Here is a 22919-nt window from a genome sequence, read left to right as displayed (position 1 = left end):
AAAAATACATAAATTTGCCCCCCAAAAAATTGCTCGCGCTTCGCGCTCGCATTATATAAATAAGGACAATGGTATAATATATTTATGTTGATTTATAAGAATAAAGCTAAAATGTGACCATGAGGACCACTCCTTCAATGAAACAGACAAAAATTACCTTCAAGCGTCCGATCGGGGACTAACATATGGCTGAAAACATTTTTCGCCCCCCCCCCCCCCCTATTGGCGAAGGCTGGATCAGCCCATGTTGTCCCCCCTACCTTTCGGGACAGATTTCCGCCCATGTTCTATCAACAACATAATGAGAATGAAAATAATGATATAACTGTACTTACAAACAAGTGAATATATCCGAACCTAGGCTGAAGGTAAATCAACTCAAGGAATAACAGCAGACGATATGCACCGAAGATGAATTTCACGTGGCTGGGAGATTGTCACTCGTTCTGTTAGATAAAATTTCTATCTCATTATTTTGACTAAATTACGAAACTCGGAGAATTAGTATTCTACATAAAAATTAAGATACACCTGGTACTATTTTTTTAATAACGATAAAACCTTTTTGAAGCAAAGAAAATGAGGTAAATTAAAATTAGATATAAAAGATCATCCGCCTAGCTCGCATTCGATTGTAAACAATCAGCAAGGCGAGCACATAGAGTTGGATAAAGCATGGACCTACCACAAAGCTACGCTCCAACTCTATGGGCGAGCAAGCCACTGAACTGAAAATACGTATTTTCAGTTCAGTGGAGCAAGCTGGCCATGTGCTTTTGATTGTTTGTTTACAATCGCATGCGGCTAAGTGGATGATCCTTTATATCTTATTTTAATTTACCACAATTTCTTTGCTTCAAAAATATTTTATCGTAATTCAAAAAATAGTACCAGGTGTTACTTAATTTTTATGTAGAATACTAATTCTCCGAGTTTCGTAATTTAGTCAAAATAATGAGATAGAAATTTTATCTAACAGAACGAGTGACAATCTATTCCAGCCACGTGAAATTCATCGTCGGTGCATATCGTCTGCTGCTATTCCTTGAGTTGATTTACCTTCAGCCTAGGTTCGGATATATTCACTTATTTGTAAGTACAGTTATTTTATTATTTTCCTTCTCATTATGTTGTTGATAGAGGAAAGAGACTCTGTCTGGATGTGGTCATGCTGCATGGAATTCATTTTCATGGATTTGACCCGCGGTGCAGCTAGCATGCAGCTGCATGCGTTGGTAGCGAATCGGCTTGCAAGTTGAATTGTCTTACTCATCATCACCGGCGTAATTCCCTTAATTTACCACCATCCACGTCACTTTGTTTTTCTAGAGTTAGAAACTTTATCATCATTCTCTTCATCTTCATAATCATCAATTTGAAAATCCGAATCTAGATAAAATTCTGGGTTTTCTTTCATTTCATGATCGAAGTATTCAGTGTCAGTGTGGAGAAAACGTACCCTCGCAACAGGTTTTGCATGCAAGTGGAGCTTGACGTGGGAGAGCCAATCACGCCTCTCGTACAGACAGTGACGTCATCAAATTCGAGTCAATTCAGAGACCGATGCGAGGCATATTTCGGAGGGGCATTTTAGCGCTTTTTAATCGGCGATTTCCACCTTATGTATTATTTTCGTTATTTTTGAATGACCTAATGGTAATCCTCACATCATTACCTTTCCACTGATATATAATAAGGCCATATTCATAATCAATATATTTCTCTTTTAAGGAATCCCTGTCAAGAAGGGGCTTTTGTACTAGTACAAAAATAATCTATTCATTCCCATCAGAATAAAAAGGGAAAAGATGTGAGCATTCATTAGTAGCAAACAAAATTTAAACAATATAATCAGGAATGCAAGTAATGAAGAGCAAAATAGGGGAAGCGGGTATGGAAGTATGGCAATATATACTCTTGAGTAAAAAGACTGATTATCTACTTATCTCCACTGACAGTGATTCCCGGAGATAGAGAACTACAAGGGAGCATGGCTATAATGAATACATTGCATTTGAATAGTGGAAGGTTGAGCAACATATAAGACCAGGGTAGAAATGTAGTTTAACGTTAAGTACAGAATGGGAAAGCATTTGGGTAATGAAGTTGCTTTGATAGTAAGATCAATAGAGCACGAATACATAGAATACTATAAGGTTATGTTTGATAGCTGAATTCCAACAACACAGTGAAACAAGACACTGAAGGACGTGTAAAACGATAAAGCCATTGAACTAAACATATATTTTAGGAATTTGTGGGCTCATTGAACTTTAACAATAAATTCCTTATTGATTAACCATGATTATTTTGTGACGTATGGCGCGAAAGCAAGGTAAGGGAAAGATATGGTCCTCTTCAAACCCGAGTAAGGATACAAACAGTAAATAAATTAAGGAAATAAACATCGGAAGGGAGGGGGAGGAAGGATAAGTGGGCAACAAACAATAGTTGATAAAAATATAAGATATTGAATTAAACTCTGATCTATAATCAATGAATCTTGGTAATAGGATTTAACAAGTGAATATTTTATAATATAATTCAAATTCAATTGATTCAATAAATTGATTGATTATTGAATACATAATACTCTTATATTTACTCTTATTCACCCAGGGCAGCCAATTCAGTTGTAAGTGGTTCTACCTGCAGGTCCTAATTTGGAAAGATGTTTATCTCCAACTTATGAAAGATAATGTACTGTTATAAACAAGTGGTATAAATAAGCCAGTTCGTAGTTCCTATCTGCGCATGATCAAAAGATTCTACGCATGATCAGAGGAAGGTCATCTGTACTAAAGTGACATAGTGGTTTAAAATCTAATGAGATAAGCACCAACTTTGATGTCTTGATTATTCATATATTCTTTTGAATTGTGGTTTTCATTTACATCCACAAAAAACAACAACGCGTCCACGAACGACTGGTTTTCACAGTTTGCCAAGTACATTGTGCAACATGCTATGATATGCATTCAAAGTAGGAATGCAACAAATACCTTCTTAAAGTGTTCATTGGTGTGTTATTCTAGTCTCCTGGTCTATTCAATTTCTTCATCCTGCTATGTAAGGCAAGCTTACGTAATATTTTGCTTTGAAATCTGCCTATCATAATGAAAGAAATGAAAGGTCATTTGACCGAAATTTGTCCATGTGTAACTACAAACTGGTCTATTGCAAAGTCGCAAAGGAAAAGGGGTTCATTTTTATTGGTATACTGGCTCCTTTTTGTTGAATTGGTCCGAATGGTCTGACTCTGCAGTGTATACCCCTTCACCTTTCTCGGCAAAGCCATTTGTGAATTTTCCCACTTTGTGAAAACTCCTGCAGCAGTGGCGTAACAAGCCAAAAAGTTTGAAGGGGCGCGATTTGGCGCATCGTGCAAAATTTATAGAAAATTGCGAGCGAGCAAAACTGTCGATATTTTCTTTACATAAATCAAACTGTGTGATAGGTTTTGATACAATATTCAGAAAATGATATCATGTTTCACCCTTCCCTCTTTCCATTTCTCTTTCTTTGTCGTGAAAAAATTAGGGAGGGGGAAAGCTCCCCGAAGCCCCCCATCTGTACGCCACTGTCCTGCAGTGATTTGGATCTTTCGTATGACATCTTTTGAGATTTGAATTACACCAGATGAAAGAGAAAATTCTAAGCTTTACAATGATATGTCATTTGTCTATTCTTCTTGTGATTTAGTTACGATAAATCATCGATAATTCTCACTTTGTTTGTATGTTTTTTTGTGAGATGCACTGTACAGCGCGTCCCCAAAAATGTACCTCTGATACGAGGCTGAATTACTTCCAAATTATTCTCAATTTAATATGTAGATATAGGAAACTCATCTCATGTTCTAACTTCTATAAAAAAATCTTTGGTCTCGCTTCAGTGGTTTTGAATACACAGTCTATTATGTAACAATGGTGTTTTTCGGCCCTTTCCAGGTTAACATGTATGCAGCACTGCTGTATGTTCTGCACTTTCGAGCATTATCAACTCCCACATATCATTCTGACCAGGGAATTCCCTGATCTGACCAGGGAAATCTCCATGATCTTACCTGGCTCATCAAATCACAACAATTGAGCATGTCCAGAAGGGCAACCTCATTGTTTGACAGTTAATTTCATGTTTGATAATGAGAGATGCAGAATGATGGAGACATGACGAGACCCGGGATCTTGTCATCTCATCATCTCTTCTAAAAGATGTTGACAGGATGAGATCCGGGATCTTGTCATCTCATCATCTCTTCTAAAAGATGTTGACACGATGAGATCCGGGATCTTGTCATCTCATCATCTCTTTTAAAAGGTGTTGACATGATGAGATCCGGGATCTTGTCATCTCATCATCTCTTCTAAAAGATGTTGACATGAAGAGATCCGGGATCTCGTCATCTGATCTTTTGCTATCATGATGTCGACTTCCCAAGATAATTATCTCAACATCTCGGTGGCACTTTTAAGCTTCCATAGCCTGCAGATTAGGATTGGATAATCGTCTTTAGTAGCATCTTTATAATTTCATACTGGTTTGAATACTTTCGATTTCTAGTGTATATCTATAGATTGTTAAAGTATGGTGGAATTCGAACACACGACCCTCTAATTACAAGATTAGAGTCCGAACCGCTACACCATGACGCTTCCATCATCCATGCTTCCACATTTGTTAACATTAATTTGTTAACAACGCACATGATTTTCTTGACATGAAGATTACCCCTAGATATTGAAAAATCAAAATTACTTGATATGAACAAACAAATTATTTTTATCAAGAAACATGATGAAATAAGTGATGACGCGGCTTGACTTACATAGTTACGTCGGTGTGAGCTAAAAGCTTAAATAAGCGGATGAGACGGCCCCTATACAGTGCGTATAAAAAAAAACGGGACAGATTTGAAAAGTCTATAAAATTTTAGTTTCAAATTATAATGTCTATATTTTGGTGTTAATAGGTGCTCTAAGGTCTTATCTTTCAAATGCTATTAAAAGAAATTAGTTTTGTTCATGCTTGAGCGAACACGGAATGGGAATGTTTTTGTCGGTGGTTAAAAAGGAGGCTTGCGCCAAAATGGCATAAAATTATAAATATGATGATCGGACTTCTTGCTAATTAGCAGACTTCCTCTTAACCTTTTCATTATCTTTGCCATAATTTTCAAATCATGCGGTCAAAATTTATTTTCAGATCTATTTATTTGCTTGAATTGTTCTGTTGTTTCTTTTTAATATGCTCTCTGTTAGCTTTGAATATTCCTTCTCAAGCTAAAACAATTTTGTTTCAACCGAAGTATGGGAGAGCGTGGATTTTTTTTCAAATCCTTTCATTGTGTGCTACAAAGTTTATAGTGCCTTTTGAACAGTGCCACACAGATTCGCGGGGGCTTGGGATGCCCCCCCCCTCAATTAAAAAAATCATGACCAAGAAAAAAAGTGGACAGGAATAAAAGGAAAGATAGAAAGTAAAATATGATATTATTTTCTGAATATTATGTCAAAATCTATCAAAAAATTTGATATTGTAATAAAAAGTGGGAATATTTGCGTGCTCACTTCGCTCGCTCACAGCTTTTTAATACATTTTACCCGATCTGCCATATCTAGCTCCTTCAAAATTGACTCAATACACCATTGTCATTGAAAGACATGAGTCCCGTCCTGTGTTTCCTGTCAAGCAATTAAACTTGGTCAAGGAATCAATGACCCCTTGAAAAATAGATTCATGTCTTTTAAAGGTACATACCATAATTTGTTTCACAATAAAGGATTTGAATAATCACAAGTTTTCCCAATTAATAATGCAAATCTCTTTGCTTGGATTGACAAAAAAATCTTCTTTTCTCAGTTACTTATGAAGGAAAATTAAAAGGTAAGAGAAGTTTAAATGAAAAAACAAAATAATTCAAGTAAATAAATAAATTTGTAAATAAAATTTGACAGCATAATTCGAAAATTGTGGCACAGATAATGAAAAGGTCAAGAGGAAGTCTCCTGATTAGCAAGAAGTGTGATCATCATATTACTCATATTCGGCAATTCTGACGCAAGCCTCTCTTAGAACCCCCCACAAAAACGTCTCATGTTCGCTCAAGCACGAACAAAGTTTTTTTTTTAATTGCATTTCAAAGATAAGACCTTAGAGCACCTATTTACACCAAAACATAGACATCATAATTTGAAACTAAAATTTTATAGACTTTTCAAATCTGTCCCGTTTTTTATACGCACTGTAGAGTACATTGCACTCGAGAATTATAATTTTATTTCATTTCGCAAACTTGTTTTATCAGAAGTTCAATTACAATCGTTAAAGTCACGAAAGTCGTGATGAGCTCTCCTTCTTTCTGTTTTTTTTTTTTTTTTTTTTTTTTTTTTGGGGGGGGGGGGGGGTTGTTTGCTTGATTCTTTGTCATTAAATTGGGGGGGGGGGCTTCTGGTTAACCAATGCTTTCCACACTGCACTTTTTTTCTTAACCCCGGGAAATTGGTGGGGCTAAGGGGGGGTCTTAGCCCCACCGATTTCCCAGGGTTAAGCTTAGCCCACTTCGTTTTCACACTACGTTTTAGCAAAGTGGGCTAGCACGGTAAATAGTACGGTACTATCTGGCCCTGCAAAAAAGCAGGGTTAGCCGGCTTATTGTGGTGCTAGCACCACAATTGCGGTGCTAAGAGAATGCAGAGGAAAGTGGGGCTAAGCATTTAGCCAATCACGGAAGTCGAATTGCACGTTAATCACGCCCTGTATGGTAAAATCATCAATATTCATGAGCTGAGGGATGGTCCAGGGTAAATGCATTATCCCCGGCTGAGCAGATAGTATGGGGTTAAGAAAGACAGTGTGAATCGAAAAAAAGATAGTATGGGGTTAAGGATAGTCCGGGGTTAAGGATAGTATGGGGCATGGGTGTCGATCACGGGGGGGGTGGGGGGGATATATCCCCCCCAATATTTCAAGTGGGGGGGATGGCCTGTATTATCATCCCCCCCAATAATTTAGGGTAGAAAATTTATAATAATGATGATGAAAAAATGTAAAGGTTTGATCATGATGATTATAGTGATGATTATAGTATGCCATCAATCAGTTTGCTTCCCTCGCAATTCGTGTATATTCTTTTCCAGGACTTTTAAACAGATGGGTGGAGGTTCAAGATGAAAAAGAATGAAATGTTTACGTATATGATATTTTTTAACACATGACATAAAAGGACCCCGACGAAAAACAACTTTTGTTGATAGGGTGTTCCATCCCACCAGTGGTAATATGATCATATTTTTACAATTTTTTAATAAGTGAAATCAATTAATGGTTTCAGAAAGAATAATCATTCATTTCTCTCTAAAGCGTATCTCCGGATATGAACATCGGATTTTTCCCCCATGTAATTCTTGTTATTGTTATGGACTTGAATAACTAAACTTGATTGGCTCTTTCTTATTTTGGCAAAGGGATGACAGTTTTGCATTCTATATGAGCACATTCATGCGGTACGTAAATTTCATTTTAACACATATATTAGCTGATATTATACACTGATGGTTCAAGAAAATGTTGGAGAAATATCATAACATGACAGTTGAGTTTTGATTGTTTTTATGTTTGTTTTTGTTTTATGCACTTATAAAGCATTTAAAACGTGTTAATATCCAGGGTTAAAATCGTCTAAGGAATGATGGTAAGCCCGATGGCGCACGAGAAGCCACACAGTTTGTAATTTGTGCTAGTCTTAATTTGTCCGAGTCTGCATTTTATCATCATGCATTAAGAAGAAAAAAGATATCGCCAGTCGGGTTAGATTTAAGAGAGAAGTTGTATACATCATGTCCAATAAACAGACCACTTTGTACATGGTCCAGACAATTTTTGTCATTTTTTCTTTCGTATGAGTTTAGAATAGGCTTACTTGTAACACAAATTGAATTTTCAAAAAAAAAAAAAAAAGTACAGTACACTGCAATAACGAAAGAATTTCCAAGAACACAGTGGCGTAACTACGGGGGGGGGGGCATGGGGGCACGTGCCCCCCAATCGGCTGGCCAAAAAAAAACGGGGAAGAGAATGGAAGAGAAACGTAGTGGGAATGAAGAAATTATTGTTCATTATAATGTTATATTATAATCACTGGCGTAAATCCCGGGGGGGATGGGGGGATATATCCCCCCCCCCACTTTTCGAGGAGGGGGGATGGCCTGTACAAACATCCCCCCCACTTTTTACGAAAGAAATGAAAAAAAAATCACAAGAGATAATTGTTTTATTGGTGAAAATTCTTCCTGAAATTCCGCTTAACAAATAAAACAATATTATTGAATCATAAAATGCAAATAAAGAGCCAGTTCATCATTTCCAAACAAAATACTTATGTCCTTATAACATTGAAGACAAACCCCCGTTTCTTCCAATTCATCAATGTTAGGGTCCACTGGCGTAAATCCCGGGGGGGGATGGGGGGATATATCCCCCCACTTTTCGAGGAGGGGGGATGGCCTGTACAAACATCCCCCCACTTTTTACGAAAGAAATGAAAAAAAAAATCACAAGAGATAATTGTTTTATCGGTGAAAATTCTTCCTAAAATACCGCTTAACAAATAAAACAATATTATTGAATCATAAAATGCAAATAAAGAGCCAGTTCACCATTTCCAAACAAAATACTTATGTCCTTATTATAACATTGAAGACAAACCCCCGTTTCTTCCAATTCATCAATGTTAGGGTCTTTGGGAAGGGATTAAGATGGAATGTCAAAAAAATATGAATGTAATCTCTAATAAAACCATTAAACCATCATGGGGTAAAAAAGATAATAATATTGGAGGGGTATTTGCCATATGGACATACAGTGGCGTAACTACGGGGGGCATGGGGGGCACATCCCCCCATCGGCTGACAAAAAAAAAAAAAAACGGGGAAAGGGGGAAAAGAGGGAGAAAGGAAGAAAAACATAGTGAAAGAAGAAAATATTATTCATTATAATATATTATATCATAATTATGTTATGTTACATTACATAAGAAGCATTTTTATCATAACTTTATGATTTGCCCAGGGCCTACGTCTTCATTGTTCCTGGTGCTCGAACTGTCTGTTTAACGAGATATATAATCCTGTTGTACTAAAACATCCCGTTTTCAAGTCAATACAAACCAAATATATTTCCTAGCACTTGAGTTATCATTGTTTTATGTAGTGACATATATGCTTCTTTTTCATGTCTCAAAAAGTGATTGCCCCATGTTAAGGTCTTCGTATATATGAAACATTTCCTGTCCGTGATTACGTTCGCATTAGTGGATTGGTGAGATATGTCTGCTCTTCATGAATTCCCAAAATCAGTCCTTAAAATGTCCCTTCTTCTGATCTGAATATCAAAAATTTTCAGCTCGCGCTTCGCGCTCGCATCACTTGGTTAATAAAATACGTATGGTCCTAGTTAATTCCTACAAAGAAACCTTAGAATGCCCCACTTCAGGTCTGAATTATCTAAATTTTCAGCTCGCGCTTCGCGCTCGCATTGTTTAGCGAGAGAGGTACCTATCATAATTACACAAATTTGATTATAATGTCCCTTTTTAGGTGTGAATATAAACAATTTCAGCTCGCGCTTCGCGCTCGCATTATTTGATCAGTGAGATACATATCCGTTTAATGACATTGTCCTTAAAATGTCTCTATTAGGTCAGTATAACTGGCAACTGAGCGCGCTTCGCGCGCTCACTAGTGCACTCACTCAGTGATTCAAAAATTTTGCTGGTGACCCACGGTACGCCACTGTGGACATATCAATGACAATTCCATGCATATCTAAAAACATGATTGCAAAAAAATGCCAAAATATTTCAGTCATCCCCCCCACCCATCAACACGGATTTACGCCAGTGATTATAATAATGTTATGTTATAATACATAAGAAACATTTTTTCATAACTTTATTTTGCTCAGGCCTAGATTTCTTCATTGTTCCCGGTACTCGCATTGTCTGTTCAACGTTTTTAAGTCAATATACACCAAATATATTTCCTCGCACTTCGACTTATTATTGTTTTATGTAGTGACATATGGTTCTTTTTCATGACTACTTAAAGTAGTTGCCCCATTTTAAGGTGTTAATATAAAACATTTCCTGTCCGTGCTTACGTTCGCATTAGTAGATTGGTGAGATATGACTGCTCTTCATGAATTCCTAAAAATCAGTCCTTAAATGTCCCTTTTTCTGATCTGCATATCAAAATTTTTCGATCGCATCATTTCTTTAGTGAAATACGTATTGTATGGTCTTAGTGAATTCTTACAAACAGGCCTTAGAATGCCTCTCTTCAGGTCTGAATATCCTAAATTTTCAGCTCGCGCTTCGTGCTCGCAATATTTGATGAGTGAGATGCGTATTATCATGATTACAATGACTACAAAAAGTGCTTCATGTGTTTAGATGTAGCAAAATCAACAAGCGCTTTGCACTCGCATTATATGACTATGGTGAGATATGTATACTCTTGATGGATTCCTAAAATATAGTCCTTAACATTTCCTTGTTTGGGGTAAATATTTACAAAAATTTCAGCTCGCGCTTCGCGCTCGCATTGTTTGTTTAGCGAGACAGGTATGTATCATGATTACAAAAATTTGCTTATATTGTCCTTTTTTGGTCTGCATAACAAAAATTTTCAGCTCGCGCTTCGCGCTCGCATTATTTGAGCAGTGAGATACATATCCGTTTAATGGCACTGCCCTTAAAATTTCCCTATTAGGTCAGTATACCTGGCAACTGAGCGCGCTTCGCGCGCTCACTAAGTGACTCAAAATTTTGCTGGTACCCCCCCCCCCCAATGCCGTGACTCACGGTACGCCACTGCAAGAACACCATGCATATCAACCACTCCCAAATGTCCTAACTTGTGATTTTAGTGGGGGTAATGTTGAAAGATCCCCATCCACTAGAACATTTGCGTCAATCATCCCCCCCAACCAAGAATACCGATCGACACCCATGGTATGGGGTTAAGGAAATGCAATGTGAAAAGCATGTATTTCCTTGAAGCTTGCAGATGAGATGACATACGAGTCTTTGATACACTTTCGAGTGATTCATCTGTTATTGCTTTGCTCATAATCTTAATTCAATAGTATTTCGAAAGAGATTTTATTGCTTTAATCCGGTGTTTACCGATTACATGAAAGCATTCAGAGAGGGGAAAAGTCATACGCAAGTGAGTGGTAAAAGAAAACGTTTGTATCCCCTGCATAGCAAAATTGACATGAGTATAGTACCCCCCCCCCCCCCAAGAAAAAAAAAGTTTCATAACCAATGAAAATAAAAATGGAAAGGAAAACAATAAGGTAGAAACATGACATTTTATTTTCTGCATATCATGTATTTTCGTATTGAAAAAGTTTATTTTTTCGCTCGCTCTCAGCTTATTCGAAATATTTTCCCATTTGTCTGACCCTCTAAAATTTGTTGGTTGATAACGCTTCTGATTATGTTCAACGGGAAGCTTGAAAATATACACGTACATTGTAATGATTAAGTGACAGAGATAGAATATTCAGTAGACGGATAAATATAATTATTCAACTAGTGATCTTTCTTGGACACTTAGGTATTGATGAAAATACTTATTCTCGTTTAAAATATTTGTATAGACACCAGAGATGTATGAATATGAAGTTTAATCAAGTCATGCAGAATTTTATCAAGAGTTAATGTTCTGACACGATTGTATGATATTTTGTCAGTTTTATTGGATTTGATAAACTGTTAAATGTCCAGTCCACCCCATGCAGAAAAATGTTGATGTAAATCCCCCCAAAAAAATCAAACTATAGCATAATGCTTAAAAAAACAAAATCAGATGTAAAATAAGAAAGTTATGAATTCTTTTTATTTTTCGCTTATATTTTGACAAAACAGTTATATGCACAACTCAGTGATATGCAAATGAGGGAGTCGATGTCCCTCACTCACTTTTTCTTTTGTTTTTCATTGTTTGATTTAAATACAATCTTTCTGTTTTTGACAATAATGACACTCCAATTTTTTTAGATTTGACAATAATGACAAACTTGAATGAACCAGAAAATGTTTTTTATGTTAATTTCACATGTTCAGGGAGGAATAAAGCCTTATTTCACATGACAGTAAGGAGGAAATTCAAATATTTAATATTTCGTGTAATGAAATACAAAAAAATAGTGAGTGGGTGATGTCACCAGTCCCCTAATTTTCATACCTACGAGGATGAGCAGAGGATGTGCATGTAACTATTTATTATAAAGCGAAATTGTCAAATGTTATAAATTTCACATCCCATTTTCATGAAATTGTCAGTGTTGTATGTATTTTTCTCTTTTTATTCAAGACAACTATTGGATTTGTCCTGTCATTAAGATTGATTATGTAATAAGCCTTGAGATTACTCACATTTTTTCTATAGTTGGCAGAAGAAAATGCATTTATCCACCATTCTACTATTCATCATTTTGCTTCCAATCATTACGCAATAGATTTGGAAAGAAAGGGATTTCATCGTTGCATAATATTGTTACCTGAACACGTTCTGTGTCATTTGTCCGAGAGACAGATAATATTCACTGAACCATATATGCGTTTTCTGTCCAGTCTATTATCGCAGTATCAAGACAGCGGACTTGGAAAATGAAATCCTATCTCAAGGTATTTTTTAAATGATTGAAAGTTTTTTCCTTCTTCTTCTTTCATTCCGGAAAATGCCCCCTTTCCTAAAAGGCTAGCCAGGCAGGCCATTGCTTACGTAATGACTCTTGCTCTATAGACCTACAGAATTCTAAAGCTTGTGACTGTTTTTACACAAAAAGCAAAGGAGCAATTTAGTTCAGTTTTTTTACTACGACAGCAAGATAATTCAGGAAACATGTATCTCATAATATTAATCGTTCGCGAGTCTTCACAATGTTCGACAATCGATTATGAATGTTGAGCGCAATAATGATGAATGGTGGCAAAATATTACGGCCAAGATAATTCAAACATATTAAGATGGAAGGGGAAAAAATTACATAATTTTGAACAAAGAAGAGGATTCCACAATAAAACACAGCCGCTAGATTTGTAGCCTACCAATTAACTTTTTATTTCATTTACGATATTTAGGGGGTTTGGATATTTTTTATTTGATGATGGTGACGATGATGATAACAATGATGATGATGTTGGTGATTGTTGTGATGATGATGGTGGTGGTAATGACGACGGTGATGATGATGATGATGATGGATGATGGTTATGAGGATGATGGCTTTATAGTCATAACGTCATGACTGTTTTTCATGAACACCTTATGGATCATTATGTAAAATACAATAGACAATAGAATGAATCTGAGTCCATAGTTTATTCATAAACTACTGAAATTTAAATGCTACAAAAGGGAACAAAAATGATTCTCATAAATAATTCCTAAAATATATTTAATACATATATCATAAACATAAATTTTGTGATTAACCACCTACAACTCAAACATTGTATTAATAGCTGTATAATTAAGACAAAACATTGTCATGTTATTTTATTAAGAGTGGCATCAAACATTGGAGAACCCCATCATATCTATTTCTTGCAAGATCCCATCACATTCCTTAGGTGTGACTTGGGAATGATAAAAACACCCCCCCCCCCCCAATTTTAACATAATACCCTCCACCAAAAAGGAAAGCTTGAGCTGATAAATGGTCAAAGAAAGATTCAATAAGACATTTCCATTAAAAGAATATATATTTAATGGAAATAATACACTGAATCTTTCTTTGCATATCACATATATATAATATATCGCACCTCACGTAGGTTGCGTGAAACTCAGAGTTGCAATTAAATTTGATGAACCTCCAGTCAACCTTGTGAACTTGTGTTTATTATACATATATATATACATATATATATATATATATATATATATATATATACATATATTTCTCTACATCTGTGTTTAAGGCGAATTTTTTTGTCTCCTTTCTTTATATATATATCTTGAAGTTTCACGTATTGGCTTCAGTAAGGTATCAAAATAATGCTGATGATATTAAGGCTTTGATTGCCAATAAAATTTTTATTGTTCACTCAAATTTTCGACGGTCCTCCGTCTTCTTCTGAAACTCCTGAAGAAGACAGAGGACCGTCGAAAATCTGAGTGAACAATAAAAACTTTATTCTATATATGAAAGTCAATTGTGGGAGAATGTGGTGACAAATGCTACACTTGATGTCATATTACAATGCTTGCACCATTTGTTGTCCCCCCCCCCCCCACTATAAGGCCTCTAACCTCCTATATTTTTCAAGTAGTGAACAAACAAAGTTGTTAAAGAGAGAACAAAAATCCTACTCATCCAAGCATAAGGCAAACCAATCATTTACAATGCAGATAATGAAATGACTAACATCGTTATAAATAAACAGGAGTGTATACAAATTGCATTTCATTTTCTTGGAAGCACTGAATTCAAGTAAATTGCCAATTCGTCCACTGCCAACTTGTCAACTCATCAGATGGTCTATCTTCATTTAGTCTATTGCCATTCGTCCATCAACATTTCGTCTAACAACCATTTGGTCCAATAACCATTTGGTCCAATCATCACTTCGTCTAATCACCAGTTGGTCTAATATTCATTTTACCCAACACTTTAGTCTATAATTAGACCAAATGGTATATGGACTAAATGGCTATTGGGCCAACTGGTTATTACACGAAATGGTGAGTGGACAAAATGGCAATTAGACCACGTGGATATTGGACAAACTGATGGTAGACCAAATGATAGTAGACGAGTTGGCATTGGACCAAATGAAAATAAACCCTGAATTCAGACCAGGTGCAGATCCAGGGGAGGCATAGAGGGAGGCACGCGCCCCCCCCCCCTTTTGAGAAGAAAAATTGAAATTTGTAATGTGAAAATGCCATTGAAACCGAGGTGTGCCGCCTCTTTTGAAATTGAAGACCTTTTTTTTTTTGCTTGTCAAATTTTTTCGGGTACGAAATATCCTTAATTTGTGGTTGAAAACCTTTTTTTTTGGTCTTGTCAAAATTTACCTCCGAAAAATTTGCCCCCCCCCCCTTTTGGAAAATCCTGGATCCGCCCCTGATTCAGACTGCTGATGAAATGCTGATTTTATTATGTACTTGTCAAGCAATTGGTAACACTCTGTCGAAATAGCTGTCAGTGTTTGTACAAGCATAAAATAACTGTAATGGGGGCAGGAACATCATCAGAAAGAGGACACTTTGGAGCATCTATTATCATTCAAATATTTCTTTATATTTTGAAATATGATTTTGACAGTTTTTCTTCTACATACTGTACAGTAAACAGAACATTTCATACATTTGAGGCTTACAAAATCTTCAATTTGTTGGCAAGAAAGTCATACTTTATGGAAAAATAAATCAAAACAAGCTTCCTTTATAATGAATATTAATCTGTTGCACACTGAATTGAATGATCCTTGTACAAAGCCCAAAGGTGCCTGCATACCACATACAGTCTGGGTAAAACTTTATCTCTGGGATGCCACTTAGAATTGATATTAAAATTTTGAAAATCATCTGAAATGACCCCTTCCTACATGAAAAAGGCATTTTCTATGGCCAACTCAAGACTTTTGTCTGAAAAGTTGCACCCCCTGGTATCTGAAACCAATCACCGTTTGTTGTGATAGTTGCATACGGAATTGAGCTATTTCAGAAGTGTATCTATCTGCTATGTTTATGTACATCTGGGACCGAACTGTTACGTCACCATCCCAAGGACGTGACCTGGGGCCCATCTTACAAAGAGTTGCGATTGATGTGATCGATCGCAACTATGGAAAGCCAGCAACGTCAACATCTAAAATACATGTTTGTTCAAAATATTTTCTAGAAATGACATATATTCTTACATTCACTGCTTTTTCTTTGTTTTCAAAGGACATTGAGCAAATTTCCAATAGAGAAATTATGACATTGATGGATTTCCATATACTTGAGATTAATCAGATTAATCGTAACTCTATGGAAATCCATCAGTGTCATAATTTATAGAAAATTTGCACAATGTCCTTTGTAAACAAAGAGAAGCAGTTAATTTTTAAGAAAACGATGAATGCATGAATATACATCATAGAAAATATTTTGAACAAACATGCATAATAGATGTTGACGTTGCTGGCCGTCCATAGTTGTGATTGGTTGGATCAATCGTAACTCTTTGCAAGATGGGGCCCAGGGCTCCAAACCAGGAACCTCAGTATCAAATTCTTAGTTTCCATCGATATCCAAAAACTGGACGGAGCTCGAAATGCACTCACACCATACTGTGATGCATGTATGCATGCGCGACCTTGAGGCCGAGGAAAAGTACTCCATGACACAATAAACAGTATATGGGACCATACCAAACGTAAAGTACTCCAGTATGCAAACGCAATAGAAAGAAGAGTGCAATTGTATGCGCACTTGACCCTTTGGAGTACTTTGATTCCGGTGGTCTCAAAAGTAGCTCTATCAACCTACTGATATAGATGGTAACTTCCCCTTTGTAGATTGGATTACAGGCGCACACCACGATACACAGTATCGCTCACAAGAGGTACATGTAGCCGAAGGAATGACTTCTCTGAACATTCATTTTCAAAAAATAAACAATTAGTTTTTTGTTTTTTTTCATGAACCTTACTACAGTCAAAACTGTGTCAGTGGCTACCTGTGTATAGCAGCCACCTGTATGTCGTTGTGACCACTAAAACTGATTCCCATGTGTGTATAAGAACCTGTCTATAGCACCCACCTGTCTATAAGACCAAACTTTGTGTTTTTTTTGGGTGGTCACTATAGACAGATTTAACTGGACATGAGAAGGGCTAGACCGCTTCAAATAATTCAGTAGTCATTGTGTTAGTCCATCAACACAAATCCAGACGACTATTACTGAGTATTAGGTAACACGATGGAAAAAAATATATACAATAAGTAATCACTTTTATCAAGTTTCTGGGAAGAGTCCTGGAAACCAATAGAGCCTGCCGGACCGGTCTTGATCGTCCACCCAGACTAGACCCTCCTTGACCAGTTGATCCTATGGAGGGAAGAAGAATGAACAAGGTATGATGAAGAAGTAACGGAAGGAGATGGCGGGATGAGGAATGTAAGATCAACAATGACAGAAAAGGGTTAAATTAAGAAAATGTTTAAGACTTCACAGAGAATTGAATTATTGCATGTAAAAGAAGAAAAACCCCTATCAAAAGAAACACTTTCTTATTGAAAATCAAAACGTTAGTGTTAGAGGGTGCTGAATATTGAAATATTCAACATAAAAAATTTAAAACATAACTAAAAAAAAAAATAAAAAAAAGCTGCTACAATTTTTAAGCGAGAATGTTAAATGATATTTGTATGAGTCACATTATTGGCCCTTAATGAAAGCTTAAGATGTGCTTTAAAGAAAATCTAATAAAGAAGAACAAGACTTAACTTGTGATGCAGTAATTAATGAAGGGAGAGAGAGGGAAAAAGAGAGAATACATTCACTATATGAAAGAGGAAGATGTTGAATATATCAAAGGATTTGTTTTCAATGTATGCAAACTAAAATTTATGAAACATGAAAGATGACACAGAGAAGAGACTTCAGAAAAACTGAAGACACATTCGATGGAATCTATAAGAATGAAAAAGCGAAAGAAATTTGTGTACTTTTTTCAAGCTAGATTGCATTTACCTGTTTCCATACAGGATGAACATATACATAGGTCAATGTTATTAAATTTAAAAGCTTATCTGGATGACTTACCATAACTAATCTCGCTCTGTCTTCTTCCCATTTCAATTTGTTTTGTAGATCTGGGAGAGAAACACAGCCAGTACCCTAAAAACAGAAAGAAAGAGAAAAATTAAATCAAGTGATATGATGATGCATACATAGCATTAGATACCATACCCCCTGCCAAGGAAAATGATAATTATTTGAACTGACTTGCAGTCATATCAAACATAACTATTTGATTCAGCAGAAGTACATGCACTCTAATTCCCTCCGTGAATTCATTCAGAACTCAAATTTACAAAATCCCTAAAACTAGAAAAAATGCTTACATTTTCTTAGTGATATATAGTCAAACTTCCTCGATAAAATCTACTGGAATTATTAAAAATTTGGCTTACATAACTTAAAGGTTATGATGAGTAGTAATAACTAGGATAATTATCATATCACTGATTAAAACAAATCCCATATTGTCTGAGTTCAATAAATACATCCAATGAAGACAGCATTTGACGTTTTGTGAGGTACATTTTCTGAAAGGTTGACAGTAGACAATTACAAATCTGCAAATTTGAGCTATGTAGCCTGACATTAACTAAACTCTGCTATATATCAAGATCGCTTGAATGATCATTACTCAGTAGTCTGCTAGTACAGATTCAAGTTTCTTTACGTTTTGATATAAATAGCTAACGATTTAGAAACGTTTATCATAAGATTAACTGAACTCACCAAGGATATATTGAGAATACCTGTGTGATCCATACCGATTTCTGTACATTCTGATGTAGATAATTCACAATTGTAAAAGTGTAGCGTAAGAATAACTGAACTCACCTGTGCAATATTGAGAACACTTGTATGATCCATACTGAGTTCTGCTGGAACAGACTGAACAATAAAGCGGCCATCATCAAGGCGATGGAGGCCAAATCCATTCCCTAAAACTTTCAGTTTCTTGATTGCTCTGATGATGTCATCGCTAAAAGGAAAGGGGAAAGTGCAAAAACAATAAGAATTTTGTGTCAGGTACATCAAAATGTCTAAAGAAGGATGAGTTAACATATGTGACCACCCAGCCAATAACTCACAGAAAATATAACATTTCTGATTGGTTTCAAAATCATATTCCAAAGAAAGGAAACAATGACTACACGACAATACGATATAGGTTGTGGGTGTCCACCATTTGTAGTTCCAACACATCAGATGTATTGCTTAAATATTTAGCATACCGGCACAGATTTAGCAGTAGCATCTACCATACCCTATAGAGACTGCAGCTTTTGGCTTTGCCTTTATGAGTCTGATGCTGTTATGTGAAACGTCAGCAACAGGCCTGGTGCGAAAGACTACGAATCACGTCTTGCACTGTTGTTGTTTTCTTTTTATCGACCAGGATTCGGTGACCCGACATTCGTATAAAGAAAATGAAGTCTAAAGAAAGACCGAGTGTATAGGCAGTGGCTGCTTTGAGAACAGGAGAAATGTGTTGATATTTAGATGTACCTAGCCTATTATCTAGGCGGAGGCTGCACCGATGCAGCTGTTGTCACCATGAAGCCATGATTTATAGTCTTCCACACCAGACTTATGCTGCTGATGTTTCGCCTAACAGCATCAGACTCATAAAGGCAAAGAAAAAAGCTAGAGTCTCCGCATAGATTACAGGCTACCTGCGCCTAGAGTATAGGCTAAGATGCCCCTGATAACATCAAGATATACTTACAGACTGACATCCTGGGCTTGCTTTGTCTTTCCTCTTGTTGTCCTAACCTTGTGGAGCAGTTCTTCCAGGTTCATGAGACCTCCGTTCCGATGCTGCGTTGCCAGACACACCTCAATGATCTGAACGCCAATTTCATAGTAGAAATCTCCAACGCCTAACATCTCTGACCAGAATCCTTTCCCGGCTGATGAGGGTTAGGGTAAGAGCGAAAATATATAACCGTGACTGCTAGCAAACACAAGCATTTAGGATACTGTGGTAACAAATAGAATCTGTCCAAAATTTGACCATAAATTGCCTTGCAATTCACAAGGCCCTTTGTTGAAAGACTTACAATGAAACAAACTCCAAAAGTTGAATTTAATTGCGACTGATTTACTCTCTTTTTTAATAACCTTCTTTCGTTTTAAAATTAAATGTTCATAATACAATCGAAATTAATTGATTATCATGCACAAATATGAAAGATGCTTGAGAACTGACATAAAATGTCATTTTTGCTGATCTGCATGCAAATGCAAGCCAAAGAGTTACAGGTACACGTAGGTTTTTTAGTCTAAAACATGTCATACAGAGTGTGCAAACAAGTTTATTGTTTGTTTGGCATTCGCAAGTTTTCTACTCAGGGATACCTGCTTGTCTCCCCCCCCCCCCTTTCCTCCAGAGAGAGATTCATGTAGGGTTGGTCACTCACATGCTAATGGATCGACTCCTATAGTGGCACACATATCTTGAAACTGCATCCTAAACTCTGGGTTCTTCTTGATCTCTGATTTATGATTTGCAGCAAACTCTTCCAGGTTGGTCCTGAAAACCTCAAGCTGGCGACTCATCTGATTCAACTGATCCTCCGCAATTTCAGATCCCTTGTCTTTGTACTTGGCCTGCAAAGATGAGGGAAAAGAGTATATAGTGCTGGTGTGGACACTCTTTTGCAACACACAACAGATGATATTGTAAATAATGGCTCATGCAATTCAGAATTCTTATCAATTTAAAAATGAAAATCTCCATTTGACATGACAAACTTATTTCACAAGCCAGCACAGTCAATCACCACAACACACACCAAACACATTGTGATAGTCACATGCATCATCACTCACTGAAAAACTATAGGCCTACCGAATTGAATTTGCACAGAAAACAAGTTGACCACATGCTAGCGGCAGGCCTTCATTCAACATGGGGTCAAGGGTAATGCCAGAGCGAATGGCCACTACAACTTCCGGGTTGCACATCTTTTATCCCGGCCCAGGCCATGATGCAGTGCGGCGCAATTCAGTGGCGCTCACGTCACACGAATTAACGGCAAAAAAAAACATGATAAAATTGATACATTTCAAAATTGTACAAAATATTGAGATAGAAGGTGAAAATAAACATTGCAATTAAAAATAGGCATTTTGACAAATATATTCAACAAACTGACTTTTACTTTTAGCTGCTTGATAAGTTGATGCAAATTTCTTTTTTTTGTGTGAAGTCAAAATGATTTTCAAACAAAAAATATTGCAGAAAAGCTGAACATGTAAGGCCTCCAAGGACAACAGTATGCCATTTACTGATGGAGCCACCCTTCTAAAAAAAGACTTATATATTAATATAAATAAATTAACATGACGAATTCCGGGCAGATTACTCTAACGTTAGATCTAGATCTAGGCCTACACACTAACATCAAAATGAATATGTGGGCACGGAAGGGGCAACATTCAAAAAGTGAATAGCTCCGTTTATCACTATATTCTGCATATTTTTACTTAAATAACATATTAACACCTACCTGCGCAAGTTTTTGCTTATTTATTTTTCCGAGTCCCGCCGCACGCCTCATGATTAGGCAGAATTTGTAGATTTTAATGAGTAATTTTTTTTCTAAATAATTTCTGTCGAATCAACACTGATCCATATGAAACACGTGATGGCGCTCGTCCGCAGAAAAAAACTATTTAAAACAAAAATATCATATACTTTTACAAAGTATGTTGTTTTTTTTTTGTCGATTGATATGGGTTTTTCCCCTCTGTTTTCACATTGTTATAGAAGAGAAATTTGACAGTTTAATTTCGTTTGTAATCATTTAAAAAATATTTGTAATCTCATTGATATTGATTTATTCATTTGTTTGATTGTTTATTGATTGTATACATGCAAAGAATCTTTATTTATATGAATTGTGATTGTAAATTTATTGAAAGAGGAAGAAAAAATATTATTCAAAACAAAAAAGATTAGGCCTCTGTCATTTTATAAAATACCAAAAATTTGATTTACTGCAGTAAATCCGATGGGATCGTGGACGTGGGGGATATAGCCACTACATTTTGGGGGAAGGGGGTGTATGGCCTGTACAAACCTCCTCATACATTTTTTCAAGAAAAAAAAATCTCACCAAATAATAGTTTACATCGCGGGGATTCCTTAAAATTTGTTTTATTTAGTTTTCTTTCTTTTTTTTAATTCTCAAAACGCGAAAAGCGCTATCGGAGAGATTCCATCACTTTCACTTTAGTTACTTAAAAATGACAAGTCCACCCCAACAAAAAGTTGATTTGAATAAAAAGACACAAATCCAACAAGCATAACACTAAAAATTTCATCGAAATTGGATGCAAAATAAGAAAATTATGACATTTTAAAGTTTCGCTTAATTTCACAAAACAGTTATATGCATATCCTGTTCGGTATGCAAATGAGGAGACTGATGACATCATCCACTCACTATTTCATGATTTCTTTTGTATATGAAATATGAAATATTCTAATTTTCTCCTCATTGTCAAGTGAAACAATAGTTAATTCCTCCCTGAACATGTGAAATTAACATTGTTTAATAATATGGTTCAGTCAAGTTGGTCCTTATTGTCAAATAATAAAAAAATGAAATATCATATAATTCAAACAATTAAAAACAAAAGAAATAGTCAGTTCTCATTTGCGTGTCACTGAGTTGTACATAAAAATTATCGCTATTTTGTGAAAAATAAGCGAAACTTAAAAATGTCATAACTTTCTTATTTTACTTCCGATTTTGATGAAATTTTCAGCGCTATGCTAGTTTGATTTTTCTCTTTTTATTCAAATCAACAGTTTTCCGGGGTGGACTTGACCTTTAATGAAAGCATAAAATCTACATACCGTTTGCATGGTGGGGCTTAATCAAAAGTATCCGCCTGCAAGAGTCACTATTACAATAAATAATTTATTATTGTGTTATTTAAAGGACAAGTCCACCCCAAAGTTGATTTGAATAAAAAGAGAAAAATCCAAAAAGCATAACACTGAAAATTTCATTAAATCGGATGTAAAATTAAAGTTTCGTTTAATTGCACAAAACAGTTCTATTCACATCCTGGTCGGTATGCAAATGAGGAGACTGATG

General features: G+C 36.0%; 1 protein-coding gene across 1 annotated transcript; it reads right to left on the bottom strand.

Moving 5' to 3' along the window:
• Positions 1 to 15296: 15296 nt before the first annotated feature.
• On the bottom strand, positions 15297 to 21463 carry LOC129275096 (vacuolar-sorting protein SNF8-like). Its single transcript, XM_054911877.2, has 6 exons — positions 21321 to 21463; positions 20229 to 20418; positions 19535 to 19718; positions 18643 to 18787; positions 17833 to 17907; positions 15297 to 17115 (listed from the first exon to the last, which is right to left on the bottom strand). The coding sequence occupies exons 1-6, from the start codon at positions 21369 to 21371 to the stop codon at positions 17023 to 17025; spliced, it is 738 nt and encodes a 245-aa protein (XP_054767852.1). The 5' UTR covers positions 21372 to 21463; the 3' UTR covers positions 15297 to 17022.
• Positions 21464 to 22919: the final 1456 nt, after the last annotated feature.

This window comes from Lytechinus pictus, chromosome 13, assembly GCF_037042905.1.
Source record: "Lytechinus pictus isolate F3 Inbred chromosome 13, Lp3.0, whole genome shotgun sequence".
Classification (NCBI taxonomy): Eukaryota; Metazoa; Echinodermata; class Echinoidea; order Temnopleuroida; family Toxopneustidae; genus Lytechinus; species Lytechinus pictus.
This window is presented reverse-complemented; position numbering and strand designations above follow the sequence as displayed.